Genomic DNA, 19,417 nt, shown 5'->3' on the forward strand with positions numbered 1-19,417 from the left:
GTTTGAAATTGGCCTTCTCTGTAAATAAGGATTTTGATCACATTGCAGTTATCTTGAATACAAATAGTTTGAAATTAAACCAACATTGAATAAGCACTAAAATTGTCTTACCATATATTCGAATTTCACATTGTTAAATTTAAACTTTGTATCACGCACTAGTGCTTGTGGGGGCACCACACTAGGTTGAAGGGAATTAGTAAGAGAATGAGTGTAATCTAAGATAATATTAAGGGGTGAAAGAAGCTTGCATTAAACTAAGCTAATTTATTATTAAGTGTGGGAAATAATTAATATTGAATTAATGTTTTTTTTGGGTAATGCGAGGGTTGTGTTTTATTCAAAAGCAACCGCAAGTTATTCTAAGTGCATACGTGGGAGGCGTCAAATTGGGTGGTGTAAAGCAGAAGTTAAGAAATAGTGTAATATTTGAGAAAAGAAAAAATTATTCCTTAATAGCGTCCACAAGAGTGTGTGTGTGTGCGCGCGTGCGTGTGCGTGTGCGTGCGTGTGTGTGTGTGTATATATATATATATATGAGAGAGAGAGAGCCCGACTTTGAAATTTGGATTTCATTTATCTGAATATAAACACATAGACCGGCTTCCTTTACTAAAATTTGGCTTTCCTTTATTGGAAAATACATACTTATCACTTTCATTGGGATGGGCGAAAAGCAATCTCTCCTAAGTTATACTTTCTTCTTTGTTGTTGAAGATTAGCCTTGAGAAAAAGTAAAGAACATTCCTCAGCAAGTGGTTAGAAAAAAGCAAAGAACATTCCTCAGAGAAAGGTTAGACAAACCATATCATTCGCCTTTAAATTGAGGTCCTAGTTAGTATTGTCCTTGGCCTATGCCATTTTAAACAAGAGACGTCAAGAAGAGAAAGTGAGTTTATCACCATCATGGCCAAGGAAACCTCTGGATCCTCACCATTCCAAGACATGTCCTCACTCTTTAACGAGGCCATGAAGAACAAGACAATGTACAAGAAGCTCCTTAGGAAGGTATTTAATGGCATGCATTACTAGATGGGAATTAAGAAGTTTTCCAATGTGCTTGCTCTCTCAGTAAGCATTATGTGCAAATAGCTTTTGGGATTAATGCAAGGGTGTTAAAAGAGAAGCAAATATGTATGTGTATATATATATGTAGTTGAGAAACCTTTTTCATGCAAGTACAACCATGAAACTTTGTGTGCTTTTGCAGTGTTGGGAGGCCGAGAATTGGGGTGACATAGAAAGGACCAATCTCAAGGATGTGGGCTCTCAAGCCATCAAGCTCATTGTGCGCAATGTTGAAGGGGTTGAGCAAGTTCATTATGAAAACAAGGACAAAAGGGATGAGATAACAAACCTTGCCTATTTCATCCAAGAGAAGCTCCTTCAAAGATGGTCTGAGTGGAAGGAACCTGTGCAAAAGGATAGTGTGAAAGTGCTCTTGAGACAAGCTTATGTTCTTCAAAACAGAAGGTAAATGCAAATACAACGGCTAGATAATAAAAACATTTGATATGTGATTAATGGGAGTCAATTTGGCTATAATAGGATGACAAAGCAGTAGTAGTTTGAACATGCTTTGAACTCCTTGTTTTAGTATTCTATTGTCTCATTTGTTAGATCACTTTATTGTTACTTTCTTTGATAGAAACAAACATAGCCTTCAAAGTTTGTGAGTAAAGACTTTAATATGTTCAACTTCCAACAGGGACATCAATAGATCTAGATGGATATATGAATCTAGTTAAGATAAGAAATGGCTATAATAGATCTAGATGGATATATGAATCTAGTTAAGATAAGAAATGGCTATAGGGGTGGGTAGAAGACACATGGATGTGTTGAAGGATGCATAAATGAGTAGTTCATAGGAATAGGTGCTTTTGAATAGAGGAAAAACTGTTGTGTGACAAGATTAAGACTTTAAAAAAAGGGCAATTTGAAGGCTAATGGATGCTTATTGGAAGGCTTCTAGGACATTAAAGAGAGAAATTAAACTCACGCCTTTTGAGTGAAAAGACAATAAACCAGTGGATTTCCTCATATTTATTTATTTTGAAGCCTTCTAGGATATTTTAATCAAGAGAGAGGAATTGCTAGCTGAAATTAGATTAAGGTCACTTCTTTTTTAAGTGAAAAGAGAATAAACCGGTGGATTTCCTCTTATTTATTCTTGAAGTCTTCTAAGAGAATAAACTAGTGGGTTTCCTCTTATTTATTTATTTATTCTAAGGCCTTGTAGGACGTTTCAATAAGGAGACGAATTTTCTAGGATATTTTAATTTAAGAGAGGAATTTTCGTGTGGAAAGAGAATAAATAAACCGGACTTTTTTGAAGATGATTTATTGTGAGAGAATTAACGAGAATCAATAAACCAAACGTGTGGACGTGTGAAGGTCTACGTTTGATGAAGTCTCCAAACAGCTGAACGAGCTGCATTTACGCTTGTGCGCGAAGGCGAGCGAGCTGGTGGTGGGCATGGACGCCCAAATAAGTGAAGTGACGCGGACGCTGGAGGGCGGGCGGCACGTGGTGGGCGTGTACGGCATAACGGGCAGTGGGAAATCGACGCTCCTGCAAGCCCTGGATCAAGAGATAAGGCGCCAAGACAAGCACATCGTGGCCCACGTGCAGGTCGGCGCCAAAAACGTGGAGCCGCTCCAGCAAAGCATCCTTTTCCAGCTCGGCAAAAAGCCCGTCGCGCGCCCCTCCAACTCGGAACATGGCCGCTTCCAATTGGCCCAACTCCTCGATACTCTCAAAAATCATGGGAAAAAGGGTGTGTGCCTCATCATGGATGGTGTTCCCACGAAAGAGTTTTGGAACGAGTTGTTGCCCCTTGATATCACACACCACCTCCCACCTTCAAGCTATCTCATCTCTGCATCACGTGAGAAGGATGTGGCACATGCCTTTTCCATGCTTTGCTGTAAGAATCCCAACATTGAGTCCAGGTAAACACCATCTTACAAACTACCCATACTCCCCTCCCTACCTTTTCTTAACTTACATTAAGCTCTTGACCTTCATGAACTCACTGCATTTTGATTATGTTGCTTGAAAATGCTTCCAACTCCTCACCATTGTGTTATACTACACACCATCGATCTCACATTGCTATTGTTCTTTCAAGTTGTGCACGAAAAGTACACGAAAAAGTTAGAGTCATATTTATAATTTCCCACATTTAGAAATATAATCGGAAGGGTACAAATTGAGGGACATTAGTTGTGATCAGTTCTTTGCCTTTGTGAAAAGCTTGTCATTAATTCCTTTTGCCTTTACAGTTTCTATATGCCTCCACCATTACAAGAACATGAAGCAGAATCACTTTTTTGTGTAAAGGCTGAAGCAGAGGGCTTTTTATTAAAAGGACCTGAGCAAGAAAAAATTATCAAAGACATTGTTCCTCTATGTGGTGGCCTTCCCCTTGCCCTAGTCACATGTGGCACCCACTTCTCTCTTAAAAAAAATCGCACATTTGAAGAGAAAGAAAGGGTTAAATACCAACTACAAGGGGCACTCAAGGAAATGCCCTGCAAGGATATATTTGGAGTGTTGGAAGAGACTATTGATGAGAAAAATCAGGTGAATCTTTGGTAGTTCTTTTTAGCCAAAAGCATAAGTCATTTACATAAGATCATTAAAAGTGAAGGAGGCTAACTACAGACAAGTGCATTTTTAGACCAAGAGGAAGTGAAATTGTTTTGACCACTTTGTAAAGTCAGGAGAGCTGCTTGTGTTAACTTTTTTTTTTTGTCACAAAAATAGTTGAAATCACTCCTTATTTGTGTCATTTAAATTGTTATCTTGTAAGCTATCTTGTAGTCTTGAGTTTTAAAAATATACGATAGTTCATGATGAAGATGTTGATTACTGTGCCAAAAATAATGACTCTACAGGAAGCATTTCTAGATGTTGCACTTTTTTGGAAGGACAAGAAGTGGGATTATGCAAAGCTTGCCATGATGGGAGAGAATGGGGATGATATTCTAAGTCATTTGCAAGGGAAGTCTTTGGTAGTATATGATCAAGAAAACTCCTTGGTCAAGGTTCATGTTCTCATGGAAACTCTTGCAAAAAAGCACTTGCAAGAGAAGTCTAAAAGATGTACTTACCTTATCAATTTAGTCCCTGCATCACAGGTAAGCTTCAATGTTATTTCCCAAGTGCTTGATAAGTAATTCTCAAATGTCTTAAAGGATTTTTGATAAAGGCACGTGTGTGTACATGTAAGAGCTTGTATGGATCATTGGGTATTTTATCTCATAAAGATAATTGAAGAGAGAGAGAGAGAGAGAGAGAGAGAGAGAGAGAGAGAGAGAGAGAGAGAGAGAGAGAGAGAGAGAGAGAGAGAGAGAGAGAGAGAGAGAGAGAGATGCACTCACACACACACACACACACGTGTTTGCATGGACATAGTGCACATGTATACATGTGTGCATATAGGCATGTGCATGTGCACACAGACACACATGGGGGGGGGAGAGAGAGAGAGAGAGAGAGAGAGAGAGAGAGGCATTCATGCCAGCATGTCATGTTTGTGTAATAAGCTATGGTTTACAAACAATAAGCATGTAAATATCTCATTCTTTCCTTGTTGAATTGATTTTCTTACTTGTGTGAGATAATTCATCATGAAAGTATATATTTAGCAATTTTGAAGAATAATTCCATCAATTGTTACTTTTGTCTTAAGTTAAGTCACTCATGAAATATCTCATATTTTCTCCTCATGATGGGATCTTAAATTATAGCAATTAGTTTTATATTTCATGTATTGAATCTAGGTTTAAATGTGAACCCATTTCATGTTATTGAAAACACATTATCATAATGTTTATCCTTTTCTAGTAAATATGAAATTATAGGACATTAAAAGATAAATTATGTGCATCAATAATGATTCGTTATATTTCTCTTTGTAGGATAAGGAGCAAGTACGAGGCATGTCATGTAGCAACAACAAAGTGATCAACATAAATGCCCTTGCACAAATGCAAGAACTACGATTTCTTGATTTGAAGAGTTGTCAACTATATATGGGCCTCCTTCAAACCATCATAAACCCAAATCTCTTTTCGTGGCCAAAAATTGAAGTGCGAAACACTTTTTTGCTACCCCTTGCATCCTTGCTTTTTGTTTTTTTATCCATTTTGATTATTCATCACCTATACTTTATTGGGCTTCTTTTAATCTTACCATTTCTCTCATTTTTCATTTTTCATATATATTCACCTTCAATTTCACTTTCACCATATCTTACTTTCCTCACAGTGCATGATTGTGTCAATGCTGGGAAACTTGTAAAACCCATTAGCAAACTTTCTCGCCTTAGATATCTCAATTTGTCATTCAACCTAAGCTTTTATAAGCTACCACCATCTATTTTCATAAACTTAACATCTCTTATTTATCTCGACCTCTCATCTTGTGAAAATTTGAGACAACTCCCTCCTTCAATAGGACACTTATCATCCCTACAAGTTCTAGACCTAACCCATTGTCTAAATTTACAAGAATTGCCTGATTCTATTTGTAAACTAGCTTCCTTAGAAACTCTAATTCTTTCTAGTTGCTTCCATCTTGTTGTGTTACCATCCTTGTTTGGAGATTTGACGTCCTTAAAAACTTTGAAAATATCCAATTGCCCTACTTTGAGAAAATTACCAACATCACTTTTCAAATTAAACTCTCTCCAAAAACTTGACGTTTCTAATAACACAAAACTAGATGGGTGGTGGCATGGTATCTCTAATCTTAGCTCTTTGGAATACCTTGACATGTCTAGTTTTAGTGGACTCGAAGATTTACCATCATCTATTGGCAACTTGAAGTCCTTGAAAATTCTTAATTTGTCTAATTGTAGAAGGCTAAAACGACTGCCAGACACAATGAGCAAGATGACCTCCCTTATTGGTATATATTTATCATCTTGTGATGAATTAGAATATTTTCCAATGGACTCTATCAGTTCATTACCATGCTTAGAGAAACTTACTGTACCTAATAGGTATAGAAATAAACTACCACCTATACTTGCAGCCAAGATTGAAACAGAACAACAAGGACCAAGGATGATGTCTTAGAATCATTCAATGTGAGATATGAGGATTCAATTATCCATTACTTATTTTCAATTCATTTGTAAAAGAAGTCATGACTTCTATGTAATTATTATCCCTCCTCGTACATTTTCTTTTTTCCATGCCAAAGTTACAAAATTTGAGTTCTTGATCACAATGATTTGTTAAAAATAAAATGTAATTTGTGAATTTTTCTCATGGTGATACATTCTTATAAGATTGCTAAAATTGTGGTTTGATTTCATGGAAAAATAACCATATATACTAACCTCTAATTATAAAAAGTAGCCTTCTAGTACACAATAAATATTTTGTGCATGTTCACGATTAATGAACCATTCAAATAACGTAAGCATTATAAATATCACGATCTCAAACACACTGAAAGATGTTGAAATATAGAAAAATTATTCAAGTATGCATTTTAACTTATTTTACAAAGCAAATGCCTAGGTTATTGGTAGTGGTATTCATAATTAAACAAAGCTAAGCCTACTCTCACATAAATATGGCATTCTTTAATAGCAATTGTACGAGTTTATGAAAATGTGGGATAACTTAAGCATTGTTTTCTTAGGCCTTAGTTAAGATTAGCTAGGCTTAGCAAGGAAACCCTTAGCGGTGATTAAAGGCTATTTACTGCTGCAAAAAATGGGCTGTTAAGAAATGAGTAAGCGGCCAAGTAAGCTATGGAAAATTGGAGGTTTCTCTTGATCAACTTGAAGAGAAAGCTCATGATCATCAAAACCCTAAGGTAATGCATGAAACTAGGGTTTTCAAGATCACAAGAAAGGCTATAAATTTTAGAAAACATCTAAGAAATGGAGCTCTATGTGAAGCTTGGGAAGTCCCTGACCAAAGCCCTATAATTTGGAGAAGAAATGGCTACTCTATGATGAGCCCTAGCCATGGAGAGCTTGAGGAAAAATGGAGAAGAAGGTGAAAAACATAATTAGCAAAAATTAACACTAATTACCCTAATTAGTTCAAATTTTGGTCCATAACCCTAAAAGATTTGATCTTGTGCTCAACTTTGGTCCACCATAACCCATAGCCCCCAACAATAGCTTATGAAAATGTGAATTAAAAGATCAAATCAACTCAAGCAAGATCACCATATCCCCATGTTCTTGATCAAGAAAATCAAGAAAAACTCAAAAAATTTAACTCAAAAATTTATTTTTTTTTTCAAGAAAATGGATCAATTCAAAGCTCTGATACCAATGCAAGAAAGAAAATGACCCACTCAAGACATGGAGTAGATGACACAAGTAAAGGTCTCCATCCTAACATCTCATGAGGGAGAAGTCCACCATGGAAGCTTGGGCATAAGAGCTCCAAGAAAAGTAATAGTCAAAATGATAAAAAAGGGTGTACAATGCCCGTGAGCCCTATGTATCCTATAGCACAAGGCACCCAAAGGCACACATGTAAATGACCCTAAGCCCAAGTGCCTAGGCCCCACCCCCCATGTGCATGTGACACCAAATCTACTTCATTACATAGGTAAGGAGCTGCATCAAATATGGGAGCCAGCGCTTGACTGACCCAAAAAAAATACATTGCCAACAAACAGGTTAAGAAACACAAAAGATGTGTTTCGAAAAAACTTTGGCCAATCCAAAAAATTTAGAAAAAAAAGTTAAAAATATAAAAAAATTATTTAAATTTCTTCAAACTTGTCCGGTGCATCTGTAAAATCTTCTTGCACCCTATAATTGCATGCACCTACAATCTGGGCATGTATTAGAGACTGATATAAACAATAGTGCATCTATCAAGCTAGGTACACCTATGAGAACTAAATGAGGCTTCCAAAACCAATGCCTTTAGTCTAGCATTAGATGGTAAGGCTAGGGATTGGTATAGAACTCTCAAGGTCGAGGACCACTTGAACTTCACCGCTCTTAGGAGATTGGTCTTAAAGCAATTTTTGCATGAAGGAGTCTTATGGGGTGTAGCTTTATACCTACACAAAGCCAAGAGGGAAGAAGAGGAACCGGTTAGAGATTTCATTAGTTGTCTCAACCATTTGAACTCTCATTGCCTTCCACATGAACACTATTCGAATAATAAATTATTAGATTCATCCACGGGCTTAACCATGAAGCAATCTATAATGGCTTAGTTATTCAGAGGGATCACTACATGGGATGAAGTCAAAACAAATGCCATCCAACTAGAGGATAATATCATGGTCAAAGGAGCTAAAGCATTGGATTCAAAATCTATTGATTTTGAAGTCATAGGACATAGCACTTCTACAGTTAAATCTCTTACTAAAGGAAACACTTTAGCGGAGATGAATTTCACAAATTTCATGAAAACACTCCAAGAAGGAATGAAGGCCAATAGAGCCCCCAAAAATGTACATATGTACCCAAAGAGAGAGCTTCAATGGTGCTCAATCTGCCGACAAGGACATTCGACTAGTGAGAGTGTCTAGTCCTCCTAAGGGCACAATATAATGGTAATTATACTTTTTATGGATGTTATGGTCATGAGGCTTCACAATGTCGCATGTGTTTGAAAACCCTTGTTAATGTTTCTAGGACTCAACAAGTAGCTTTACCAGCCCCATTGCATCCATGAGCCATAATGTCTATGGCAACATCTCAACCCAATACTGATCAAACAACACAACAACCTATTGGAAGGGGGATTTACAATGCACAAAATGTGTCGTTACCTCCACTAGTTTTGGGACCTCAACCTCCACCCCCGAGGATCACACCATTAACTCATATAGGTTTTGAGGAACCTTTTGAGTGTCAAGACTACGATGTTGCCTTGGACAGTGCCTCACATGTCGTTGAGGTCCAATAGACACCAGGTTCTTTATAATATTTAGAACATAAAGTACATCAGCCAAGTACTTCATTTTGTCATCCTGCATAGAGAATGGCACCTTACCAACATTCATAATAGGATCCACAATATCATCGCCTAGTATCAATACATGTTTCCACATACCCTAGATTTTCCACATACATGTTTCCACATACCCTAGATTTTCCATTTTCTACATATCTCATAAACCACTCTCTCCATGTGACTGATCATTTGGTTAGAAGACCTTGAATCAATATACCATACATCTCCAGGATTCCTTGCATTTGTAATCATGGAACTAAGCTTATGCTGCATCATAAAAAGCTGCTCACTTGTGTCTTCGACTTTTTGCTTAAAGATGCATGGTTTTGTTTCACCATAGTTTCCCACTTTTAATATCACTTTGCTTTTTATAGCAATCCTTTGCTATATGGCCTAGTGTGCTACAATAACAGCAGTTCGTGCTATTTTCACTTTGATTTCTATCACTCTATTTTTTATAGAAATCCTTTACTATATGACCTTGTGTACACCACAATAATAGCACTCCGTGCTATTTTCACTTTGATTTCTATGCCATCCACCTCGGCCTCTCTGGCTCCCCTTGCCTAGAGTGGCCTCCTCCTCCTATTTCTACATTAGAATCATGTTATTGTTGTTACCTAAGATTTGTATTTCTAAAATGTCCTACACCTTGGCTTCTAGATGATGATATACTTCTTCATCTACCTATGTCTATGTAGAAGGCCTACTTCTACATATTTCAAGAAGATGATCTACTCCTGACATTCATCTCTTCTCGATTATAAGAAGGGCTACAAGATCCTTGAAGTTTGGGAAGTTTTTTTTGAGTTCAGGAATAGATGTCCAAAATTGATCACTCTTTGCCAAGACCATTCAATGTGACCACCAACACTAAGCTGTTATTGATCAACACTAAGTCATTGTCATCAATAGGAGCTCTAATAATAGAGTTGAGGGCATCTTACAAGCCTTTTAACTTTCAATGAGGAATCACTGATACTCATCTTATTCCTTTGCACATTATGCATCTCTTGCTTTAACTTCATCTTTTTGCATCCTGTATATGACTTATCATAGCATCCAACATGCTAACATACATCTAATACATCACTCTTTTTGCTCTACGTGCCACGACTTAAAAGCATATACCTATTAAGGACTGAAATTTTTCTCTCGAAAGCTCTAGCTCCTTCTCATCTTAAATAAACTCCTATTATCCTTTTCTCATGAGGATGTTTTTCATTCTAAACTTCCATGATTTGAAGTTATTCTTGTCTAGCTTCTTGCTCACAATTTGGGATTGGTTATCAAACTTAGTTATCTGTAGAAAAACTTACCAAATAATGCTCAGAAACTTCTAAACTTATAACAAACCTGTAATCTCCAACATAATCTCCTCTCCTTCAGTAATACTGTAACTCTATATGGACCAATCATACAAACATATATCCACCAACAACCTACAAATCTCAAATTCTCTACATAGACTATCCTAGAACCAAATTATTGTCGTAACTTTGAGCAAACCATAGATTGGGCATAGACAATCAAATAGGACACTTATAAAAAACTTGTAGAGCCAAAATAGGGCTTGAAAGGCCTTGAATCCAAAATCTAAAATCACTAAAGTCTTATGGACCTTACCCATAAAATAAAATTCCCCTTTGCTTCACTATGAAGGGTGGCTCAAGATGTGACAATGTAGCTTACTATTATGTCTGCCTGCTACTCTAGCTACCTGTAGAGATTTACTTCCAAGTCAAAGGAAAAGAGATGAAGTTACCCTTAGGACCCATGTACTACTTTATTTGCTTGTTTCTTTCTCTAGCTTGCCTAGTAGCTACCTACAGAGATTTACTTCAAAAGGAAAAGAGCTGAAGTTACCTTCACCAATGTATTGCTTTCTTTGCTTGTCTCTTTCTCTTGCCGAGTAGCTACCTATAGAGATTTACCTCCAAAATAAAGGGAAAGAGATGGAGTTACCCTTACCTATGTATCACTTCCTTTCCTTGTCTCTTGCTTTCCTCTTGATCTCTTCACGTGACCAAATTGATGAAATCGAGAAGTCAGGACATCTTGTTGAGCCTTGGGAAGAGCTGTCTGATATGACTTGCTTATGAGAACTATGAAGGGAAAACACTTGGAGAAATCATTCACCTTTCCTTACAAAAGGATTATTCCAGTTGACCGAGGGGAGCTGATGGAATAGCCAAGCATTAAGATATTGTGATATGAGGCCTCGAGTGGGTTGTTATACCCTTTGTGGTGATTTTTGCTGCCAGATTATTGTATCGATAGAGGGGTAGGGATCTTATATAATCTTCACCAAAACACCGAGCAATCGAAACCAACTGAGACCTAAAACAGAGCGACAAAAACTCAGCTACTTTCTTTTTTACCATTTGAATTTACCACCATCAATGCTAGGATTTCTACTAATTTCTTTTTTATGTAAGAGAGAGGTTGCAAAGAGAGGAGAAAGAGAGAGAATTACAAATGAGAGAGAGAGAGAGAGAGAGAGAGAGAGAGAGAGAGAGAGAGAGAGAGAGAGAGAGAGAGAGAGAGATTCCAAGTGCACATAAACACACACAAATCCTTGAAGAATAACATAAACAATAATCTCCTAAATAGAGAGAGAGAGAGAGAGAGAGAGAGAGAGAGAGAGAGAGAGAGAGAGAGAGAGAGAGAGAGAGAGAGAGAGAGAGAGAGAGAGAGATTCCAAGTGCACATAAACACACACAAATCCTTGAAGAATAACATAAACAATAATCTCCTAAATAGAGAATGATCACCTTTTTATAAAAAAAAGAGCTAGATTATATTTTATATATTTGAACAACCGCTAAAAGTAATTGACTAAGTCACATCTTTATCTCATAGAAAGAGAATATGTGAATAATCATTAGTGCTAGAAAGAGGTGAAAAGCTTTGACACTTTTTGGTTTACTTTTAAAGAACCATCCTTTTAAAAAAAATGTTAAATGTTAGAAGAGACCATGTCATAAAGTGAAATAATACATGCTCAAATGCTAACCCCAATTTAACATAATTAGTAAAATGGGAACCTCTTCTACATACTAAGGTGCTTCTCTCGAGCCCTACCCACCACCCTCACCAGCTTGAGCTTTCCCACCCTCACCAGCTTGAGCTTTCCCACCTCGTTATGTAGTTTCCCACCTTAAATGTGTGGGCTCAAACACAAGGGGGTAAATTACCGATGTGTGTGTTGTTGATGATGTAGCCATATCCCTCGTCAAAGATTCATGTGTTTTACCATGAATCAACCATAATAACAGTTGCCCACTTGATGGGAACACCAAGGGGTCATTAAGGATGAGTTGGAGATTCATGATACTGGTGGTGTCTATGTTGTGCTACCATGTCACAAGCCAAAATGTTGTATACATTTGTGTTCTACCATAAGCAATCCACAACAAGGATAGTAGGACCACCCATTCAATATGAGAGATTCCAAGGGTCATTTCAGGGATCCATAATGAAGTACATTGGCCTCACTAAGATATCCTAACAATCTTTGTGGGTGAAGGATGGAGAAAAGGTGAGTGAGGGATAAAGTCCAAGGAAGGAATAGGATGAGGAGACGAGGAGTCACCTTAAGGAAATCTGCGCTACTTTTTGGGTCCTTTAGAAAACATATCATTTTTTAAGGTGAAACCATAAATGTAGCATATCTAGGTTGACATGTTCTTACCACCTACTAGTGATAGCAACATGTCCTCCTCCTCCTCCTCTTTTCTTGCCCCCTCCCAACATTATGCATGCATGTCATCTTAGAGACACATAGAGAGAAATCCAAGCCAACAAAGAAAGGAGTCTTATCTTTCTTACATGTGACATATCAAAATTGACACACAAAGGGAAACATGAGGTAGTGTTAATGAGATTTTGCAAAGTAATAATGAAAACCAAGAGAAAGGGTTTTTGACGTACAAAAGGGTATCGAACCAAAATATTTAAAATTAAATTTTTATTAAAAGCCACACAATTTTCTTCTTGAAAGTGGCCACATCAATACTACCTCCTTCTTTCATGAGAGATCTTTCCATCATGGAGTCTATTGCTATCATGTACCTTTCAACCAACCATGGCATCTCTGCAAGCCAAGCCATGTTGGGGATCCACCTAGCGGCCATGTCGATGAAGAATAAGTCTAGAAAGGGGTCTCATGGGGTGGTTCCATTGGGCGAGTGGTTACCCAAGTGGATCACTAATCTTTGAGCACTTATAATGTAACCATGATAATTGTTTAGGGTATGAAAGTATGTAGATGAGCATCAAGGCATCACTAGCATGATGGGCATAAAATGCATAAAGGGGAGGAAGGTCATACACACCAACGTGTGATGGAATTAAGGAATAAAATATGGGTATCAAGGCATGTTGATGGATAAAATGGGCATCAAGTCATTACGCATGACGACGGGCATCTAATGCATCACTAGCACAATGGGCATCAAATGCATGAAGGTGAGGAAGGGCATGCACACCAAGGCATGATGGAATTAAGGCATGTATATGAAGATAAGGGGCGTCAAGAGAAGACCATCATCACTAGCATGATGATGGTGGCAATATAATGCTTAATAGCATGATGGGCATCAAATGCATGAAGGGGAAGAAGGAGTTGCACACCAAGGCATGATGGAATTAAGGCATGTATATAAAGATAAAGGGCATGAAGGATAATTTTTTAAAAAAGCCCCAAGAGCTTGAAAAGAGGCCACTTTTTCAATTCATTAAGGACAATATGGGTATCACAACATGTATATGGGTTTCAATAAAAGATGGGTATCAAGGCATGTAGGTGGATAAGATGGGCATCAAGTCATTACTATAGCAAGGAGGGGTGGAGGAGGAGGGTTATATAAAGAAGCTCTTCACATACATCCCCAGTTTTTTTCCCAATGGCTTAAAAATAGGTTGCATTTCAAGGCACTTGGGGGTATCCTAGGGAGTATATGAGGCTCCTTATATACCCCTCCAAAGTTACTAAAGTGCCTTATAAACACGTTGAAATATATTTGCACACACACACACACACACACACACATGTATGTATGTTTGTATGTATATATATGTGCGTGCGTGCGTGTGTGTGTGTGTGTGTGTGTGTGTGTGTATGTGTACAAATATTTTTTATTTAAAAACTTTTATGAATGGTTTCAATGATTTTAAAATCATTTTTACATTTGATTTGAGTACAAATTTGACCACATTCCAATACTATATGAAACAGTTATTTTTTTTAAAAATCAAATGGTTAAAAACAGGCCTCAAAAAGATACTTTAGTTTTTTTCTTGTGGGGGGGAGGAGGCAAGGAGGGTGGGGGCTATGGGGAGTATGTGAAGCTCCCAAAAATCTTCAAGTGCCTTGAAATGAGGTCGTGTCAACACGGTCTCTTTTTAGGCCATTTTAGTAAAAGTTTAAAATGTCATAAATTTCTCATATGTTATCTCAATGTGGTCAAATTCATACTCAAATCAAATGAAATGATCATTTTGAGCCGATTTGTATCGTTAGTGTTTTCAAACTTAAATTTTTTAATCTTAAAATTAAAATGTTTAAATATATTTTATTTTCTTTACATGTTTATAAGTTTCAAGGCACTTTGGTGTTATTTGGGGATAGTATTTGAAGCACTTCATATACATCTCCATTGCCCCTTCCTCTGGACCCCCGAACCCTTCTCCCTCCCCACCTCCCCCCACCCCACAATCACCCCCATAACATGTTTCTAAGTTTCAAGGTACTTTGGTGTTTTGGGGGGTAATATTTGAATCTCTTCACATACCTCTCCCCTGCCCCTTCATCTCCCTCTCCCCCCAACCCAAAAAAAACAAAGTACCATTCTTAATGATGTGCACATTTTTACATTAGCATTAATTATTATTTTAAAACTTACACCATTGGCCTTTTATATATGCTTAATAGAGGATGAACATAGTACTTGGATTTATTGTGTTGATGGTATATCTTATCACTTCATTTTTTCCTCAATTACAGAAGTGTGTCCTTATATAATGGTCATTAAATCCTCTACTAGGTAGACTCACAAACAAACACATTAATACTTGCTCCATCTATGCTATCCAGTCTTCCATACTTATGTCTTCCATGGCTGGTTATTAAAGTGTTGAGATATCGAGCTCAACTAGTGCTATGTTAAACATTAATGACTCGACTGGGTGATAACTTTCGCATCTACACCACTGGCATGGTTGGTGAGATTATGGGTGATATGCGGCTAGTGGGGGATGATAGGCTGTGTGACAACCATTTTGGATTACTAGAGACTGGCATAGTTATAGCGCCAGCTCATTTAGTCAGGTTCACATTATGGACCGACCCTTGTATGTTGTAGTAGTTGAGTACTAACCCATATAGTGTGTACTTTTGTATGTTGTAGTAGTTTAGTACTAACCCATATAGTGTGTACTCTTATCTTTATGTTATGTTGGTTGAGTAGAGAAGAAGAAGATAGAAGAAAATTCAACTATCCATCTCTCTCTTGTGTGTGTGTGCTTGCTAGGGTTTGAAGCTCTCCCTCTCCCCCACATTCTCTTTATGGTATCAGAACCTAGTTCGTGTGAGAGCTAAGGAGGCAAGCAAGAGGCAAGAAGACAAGCAAGGAAGGAAGCGGTACAAAGAAACCAGAATTTTGGACAACAACAGTCCAATGATTCACAACAGCAATCATACATAGGTGGAAGAGGCCAGTCTAGAGGCAGGGGGAGCCAAAGAGGTTGAGGTGGTTGGCAAAGAAATCAAAATGCAAATAGCATAGAGTGCTATTGCTATGGAAAACCAGGATACATGGTAAAGGACTGCTACAAAAAGCAAAATGATATTAAAAGTAGGAAGTTACAGCAAGGCAACTATGCATCATCTAGCAACAAACATGGAGGTGATGACAAAAGTGAGCAACAAACATGGAGGTGATGACAGAAGTGAGCAATTGTTTGTGATGCAGCACATGCTTAGTTCCATAAAACAAGGGATGTGTCAAGATCTCAAGATATAGGGTATGTGGACTCTGGCACCTCTAACCACATGACCAGTCATGCTGACTGGTTTAGAGATATGCAAAAAATGGAAAAACTAGGTTATGTAGTAGAAACAAGTGATGATACTGCACATCCTATTGCGCATGTTGGTAAAGTGCCATTGTGTATGCAGGATGGCAAAATGAAGTACTTGGCTGATGTCCACTTTGGACAGATGGCTGAGCAAGGTCTGCAAGAGATATGCAAAAAATGGAAAAACTAGGTTATGTAGTAGAAACAAGTTATGATACTGCACATCCTATTGCGCATGTTGGTAAAGTGCCATTGTGTATGCAGGATGGCAAAATGAAGTACTTGGCTGATGTCCTTCATGTTCCAAATATTACAAAGAACCTGGTTTCTACTTTGGACAGATGGCTGAGCAAGGTCTGCAAGTGAGGTTTAATCCTCAAGGATGTTTTGTGGAAGACTTCAAAAATAAGTGTCGCTTGGTTACAGAAATGGCAGGATGTTTACTTTGGATGTGAACATGCGTGAGATAAAGGCAGCCATGTTTGTGCATGGAACAAGTGTCATTGTAGATATTGACATATGGCACAAGGGCATTGGTCATGTGAATGTACAGTGAGACGATTGAAATCTATGCAAGCCCAAAATATTGTTGTAGGTTTGCCAAAGTTTAAGGTTGACGGTATGCATAAGGTATGTGAAGTATGCCAACTTGGTAAGCAAGACAAACATGCTTTCCCACATGAAAAGCATGTCAGTGCAAGGCTATTAGATGTCATACATTCAAATGTATGGGGACCGACCAAGACTGCAACAATTGCAAGTTGCAAGTACTATGTTACATTCATTGATGACCACACTAGGAAAGTGTGGGTTTATTACATGAAGGAGAAAAGTGAGGTGTTTTCTCACTTTTAGAGATTTAAAGACTTGGTCGAGAAGGAAAAAGGCATGCAAATAAAATGCCTAAGATCAGATAGTGGGGGAGAATATTTCTCCAATGAGTTCAGCGATTTCCTGAGAAAGCAGGGAATCAAGAGGCAGTTTACGTGTAGGTACACTCCGCAAACAGAATGGTGTTGTAGAAAGGAAAAATAGGCACATTACAAAAGTGGCACGTGCCTTGATGGCTAAAAAGAATATGCCACATTACTTTTGGGCAGAAGTAGTAGCAATTATTGTGTATATTATGAACAGGACACTCACTGCAGCTGTTCATGGTATGACTTCTGAACAGAAGTTTACATGCATAAGACTGGATGTGTCTCACTTGAAAGTGTTTGGGTGTATTGCATATTTACATGTTCCTATGATGAAGTGAGAACAAAATTGGATCCAAAGGCAAAGAAATGCATCTTCATTGGTTATGTTATGGAGGAGAAAAAAGATTATAGATGCTATAACCCTACCACTTGTGAGATCCGAGTAAGCAGAGATGTTGTCTTCGATGAAATGAGTAGCTAGTATTATGCACCAATAGTGAAGGCAACATAAGATGTAGATGTAAGAAGTGTTGATATTGCACCACATATAGAGCAGCAATCATAGGTGCTGAGTGGACCTGGGGGGCATGGAAAGGGAAGGAAAAGGTAGATCAACCTTTTGTGCCTGATCTGTCCAACAGGTCACTCATATGTGGATAGTGACTCTAGTGGCTCTGAGTAGAGCCTTGATGAGGAGCTTGGCATTCCGTCTGCGGTTAGTCCTGGTGTGTAAGGAGATCTAGGGCTATTTTGAGGACACATGGCAATGATCCAAGTGTACGCAAGTCTACGAGGGTTAGATACCCTGTTTGGCAGGTTGATATATGATGGATATACAACCCTTCATTATGCTTACATGGTAAAAGCAATACAGCAGGTTGATCCCACTTGCTTTGACCAGGCAATTAGAAATAAGAAATGGGAAGATGTCATGGATGAGAAGATGGTAGCATTGGATGCAAATGCAACATGGGAGTTAGTGCCTTTGCCTAAGGAAAAGAAGGAAATTGGATGTAAGTGGGTGTATAAAGTCAAGCACAATGCTGATGGTTCAGTGATGAGTAGGTACAAGGCAAGATTGGTTGCCAAGGGCTATGTGCAGACTTATGGCATAGATTATGAGGAGACATGCAGCCCGGTTTGCAAAAATGGCAACTGTGAGAGCTGTCATTGCTATGGCTATGGCAAAGCAAAGGGTTGGTCTTTACATCAAATGGATGTAAAGAATGCTTTCTTGCATGGTGATTTGCAAGAAGAAGTGTACATGATACAGCCACAAGGTTATGAGAGTGATGCACATCCATATTTTATGTGCAGGTTACGCAAAGCCTTGTATGGCTTTAAGCAGGCACCTAGAGCATGGTCAAACAAGATCGGGGAGTATCTTGTTGCCATTGGATTTTGGATATCCACCAATGTAGATTTTTCACTATATGTGACAAAGATAAATAGAGGGATCATGCTATTAGTCATCTATGTGGATGACTTGATTATCACTCGTCGTGATAGTGATGCAGACATACATGATGTCAGGATGCTTTTGAAGTAGCAGAAGTTTGAGATGAAGGATTTGGGTGATCTACAGTGGGCATAGAGGTGGTGAGATCAACTCATGGCATTTTGCTATTTGCAGAGGAAGTATGGCTTGTACATGTTGTCCAAGTATTATGGTATGACAAGCTGTAAGCCTATTTCAATGCCATTGGAGGAGAATACAAAGCTTTCCGCAGATACAGGTGAGCTTTTGGAGGACCTCACTACATACAGGCGCATAGTGGGTAGTTTGATCTACATGACCATTACAAGGCCAACAGACTTGAGCTATGCTGTTGGACTTGTGAGTTAGTTTATGTAGGCCCCTAGGAAGCCACACTTGGATGCGGCTAGACAGATTCTCAGTTACATAAAGTCCACAGTTGATTATGGACCTTTCTATGAGGCTGGTACACAGAGATACAGTTACATGGGTACACAGATGCTGATTGGGCTGGTAGTATTGCAGAGACAAGAGATATACCAGTGGTTTTACGTTCTCATTTGGGAGTGCTGCTATGAGTTGGAGAAGTAAGAAGCAACAGTTGCCTTGTCGAGTACAATTGGGAGTGCTGCTATGAGTTGGAGTAGTAAGAAGCAGCTAACAGTTGCCTTGTCGAGTAGTACAGAGGCAGTGTACAGGGGTGTTGCTACGGTTGCTTGTGACATAGGTTGGTTTTCAAAAGCTACTTGGTGATATGGGTGAGCCCGTGGATAGGACAATTGTCATTTATTATGACAACATGAGTAGTATATAGTTGGCCAATAACCCAGTATACCATGCTAGAACAAAGCACATTGAGGTGCACTATCACTTTGTGAGAGAGAAGGTTCTAGTAGTAGGTGATGTAGATATGGTATATGTCAACATAGAGGATCAAGTGGCTGACATCTTCACAAAAAAGGAATTGGGCACAAAGAAA

General features: G+C 38.3%; 1 protein-coding gene across 1 annotated transcript; it reads left to right on the plus strand.

Moving 5' to 3' along the window:
• The first annotated feature begins 855 nt into the window (after nt 1–855).
• Nucleotides 856–6,278, plus strand: LOC147627147 (disease resistance protein RML1B-like). Its single transcript, XM_086816163.1, has 6 exons — nt 856–1,008; nt 1,211–1,473; nt 2,398–2,955; nt 3,289–3,589; nt 3,904–4,146; nt 4,930–6,278. Exons 1-6 carry the CDS (start codon nt 907–909, stop codon nt 6,088–6,090), a joined length of 2,628 nt encoding a protein of 875 aa, XP_086672289.1. The 5' UTR covers nt 856–906; the 3' UTR covers nt 6,091–6,278.
• Nucleotides 6,279–19,417: the final 13,139 nt, after the last annotated feature.

Source organism: Cibotium barometz, chromosome 21 (assembly GCF_041138505.1).
Source record: "Cibotium barometz isolate CiBa-2024 chromosome 21, ASM4113850v1, whole genome shotgun sequence".
Lineage (NCBI taxonomy): Eukaryota > Viridiplantae > Streptophyta > Polypodiopsida > Cyatheales > Cibotiaceae > Cibotium > Cibotium barometz.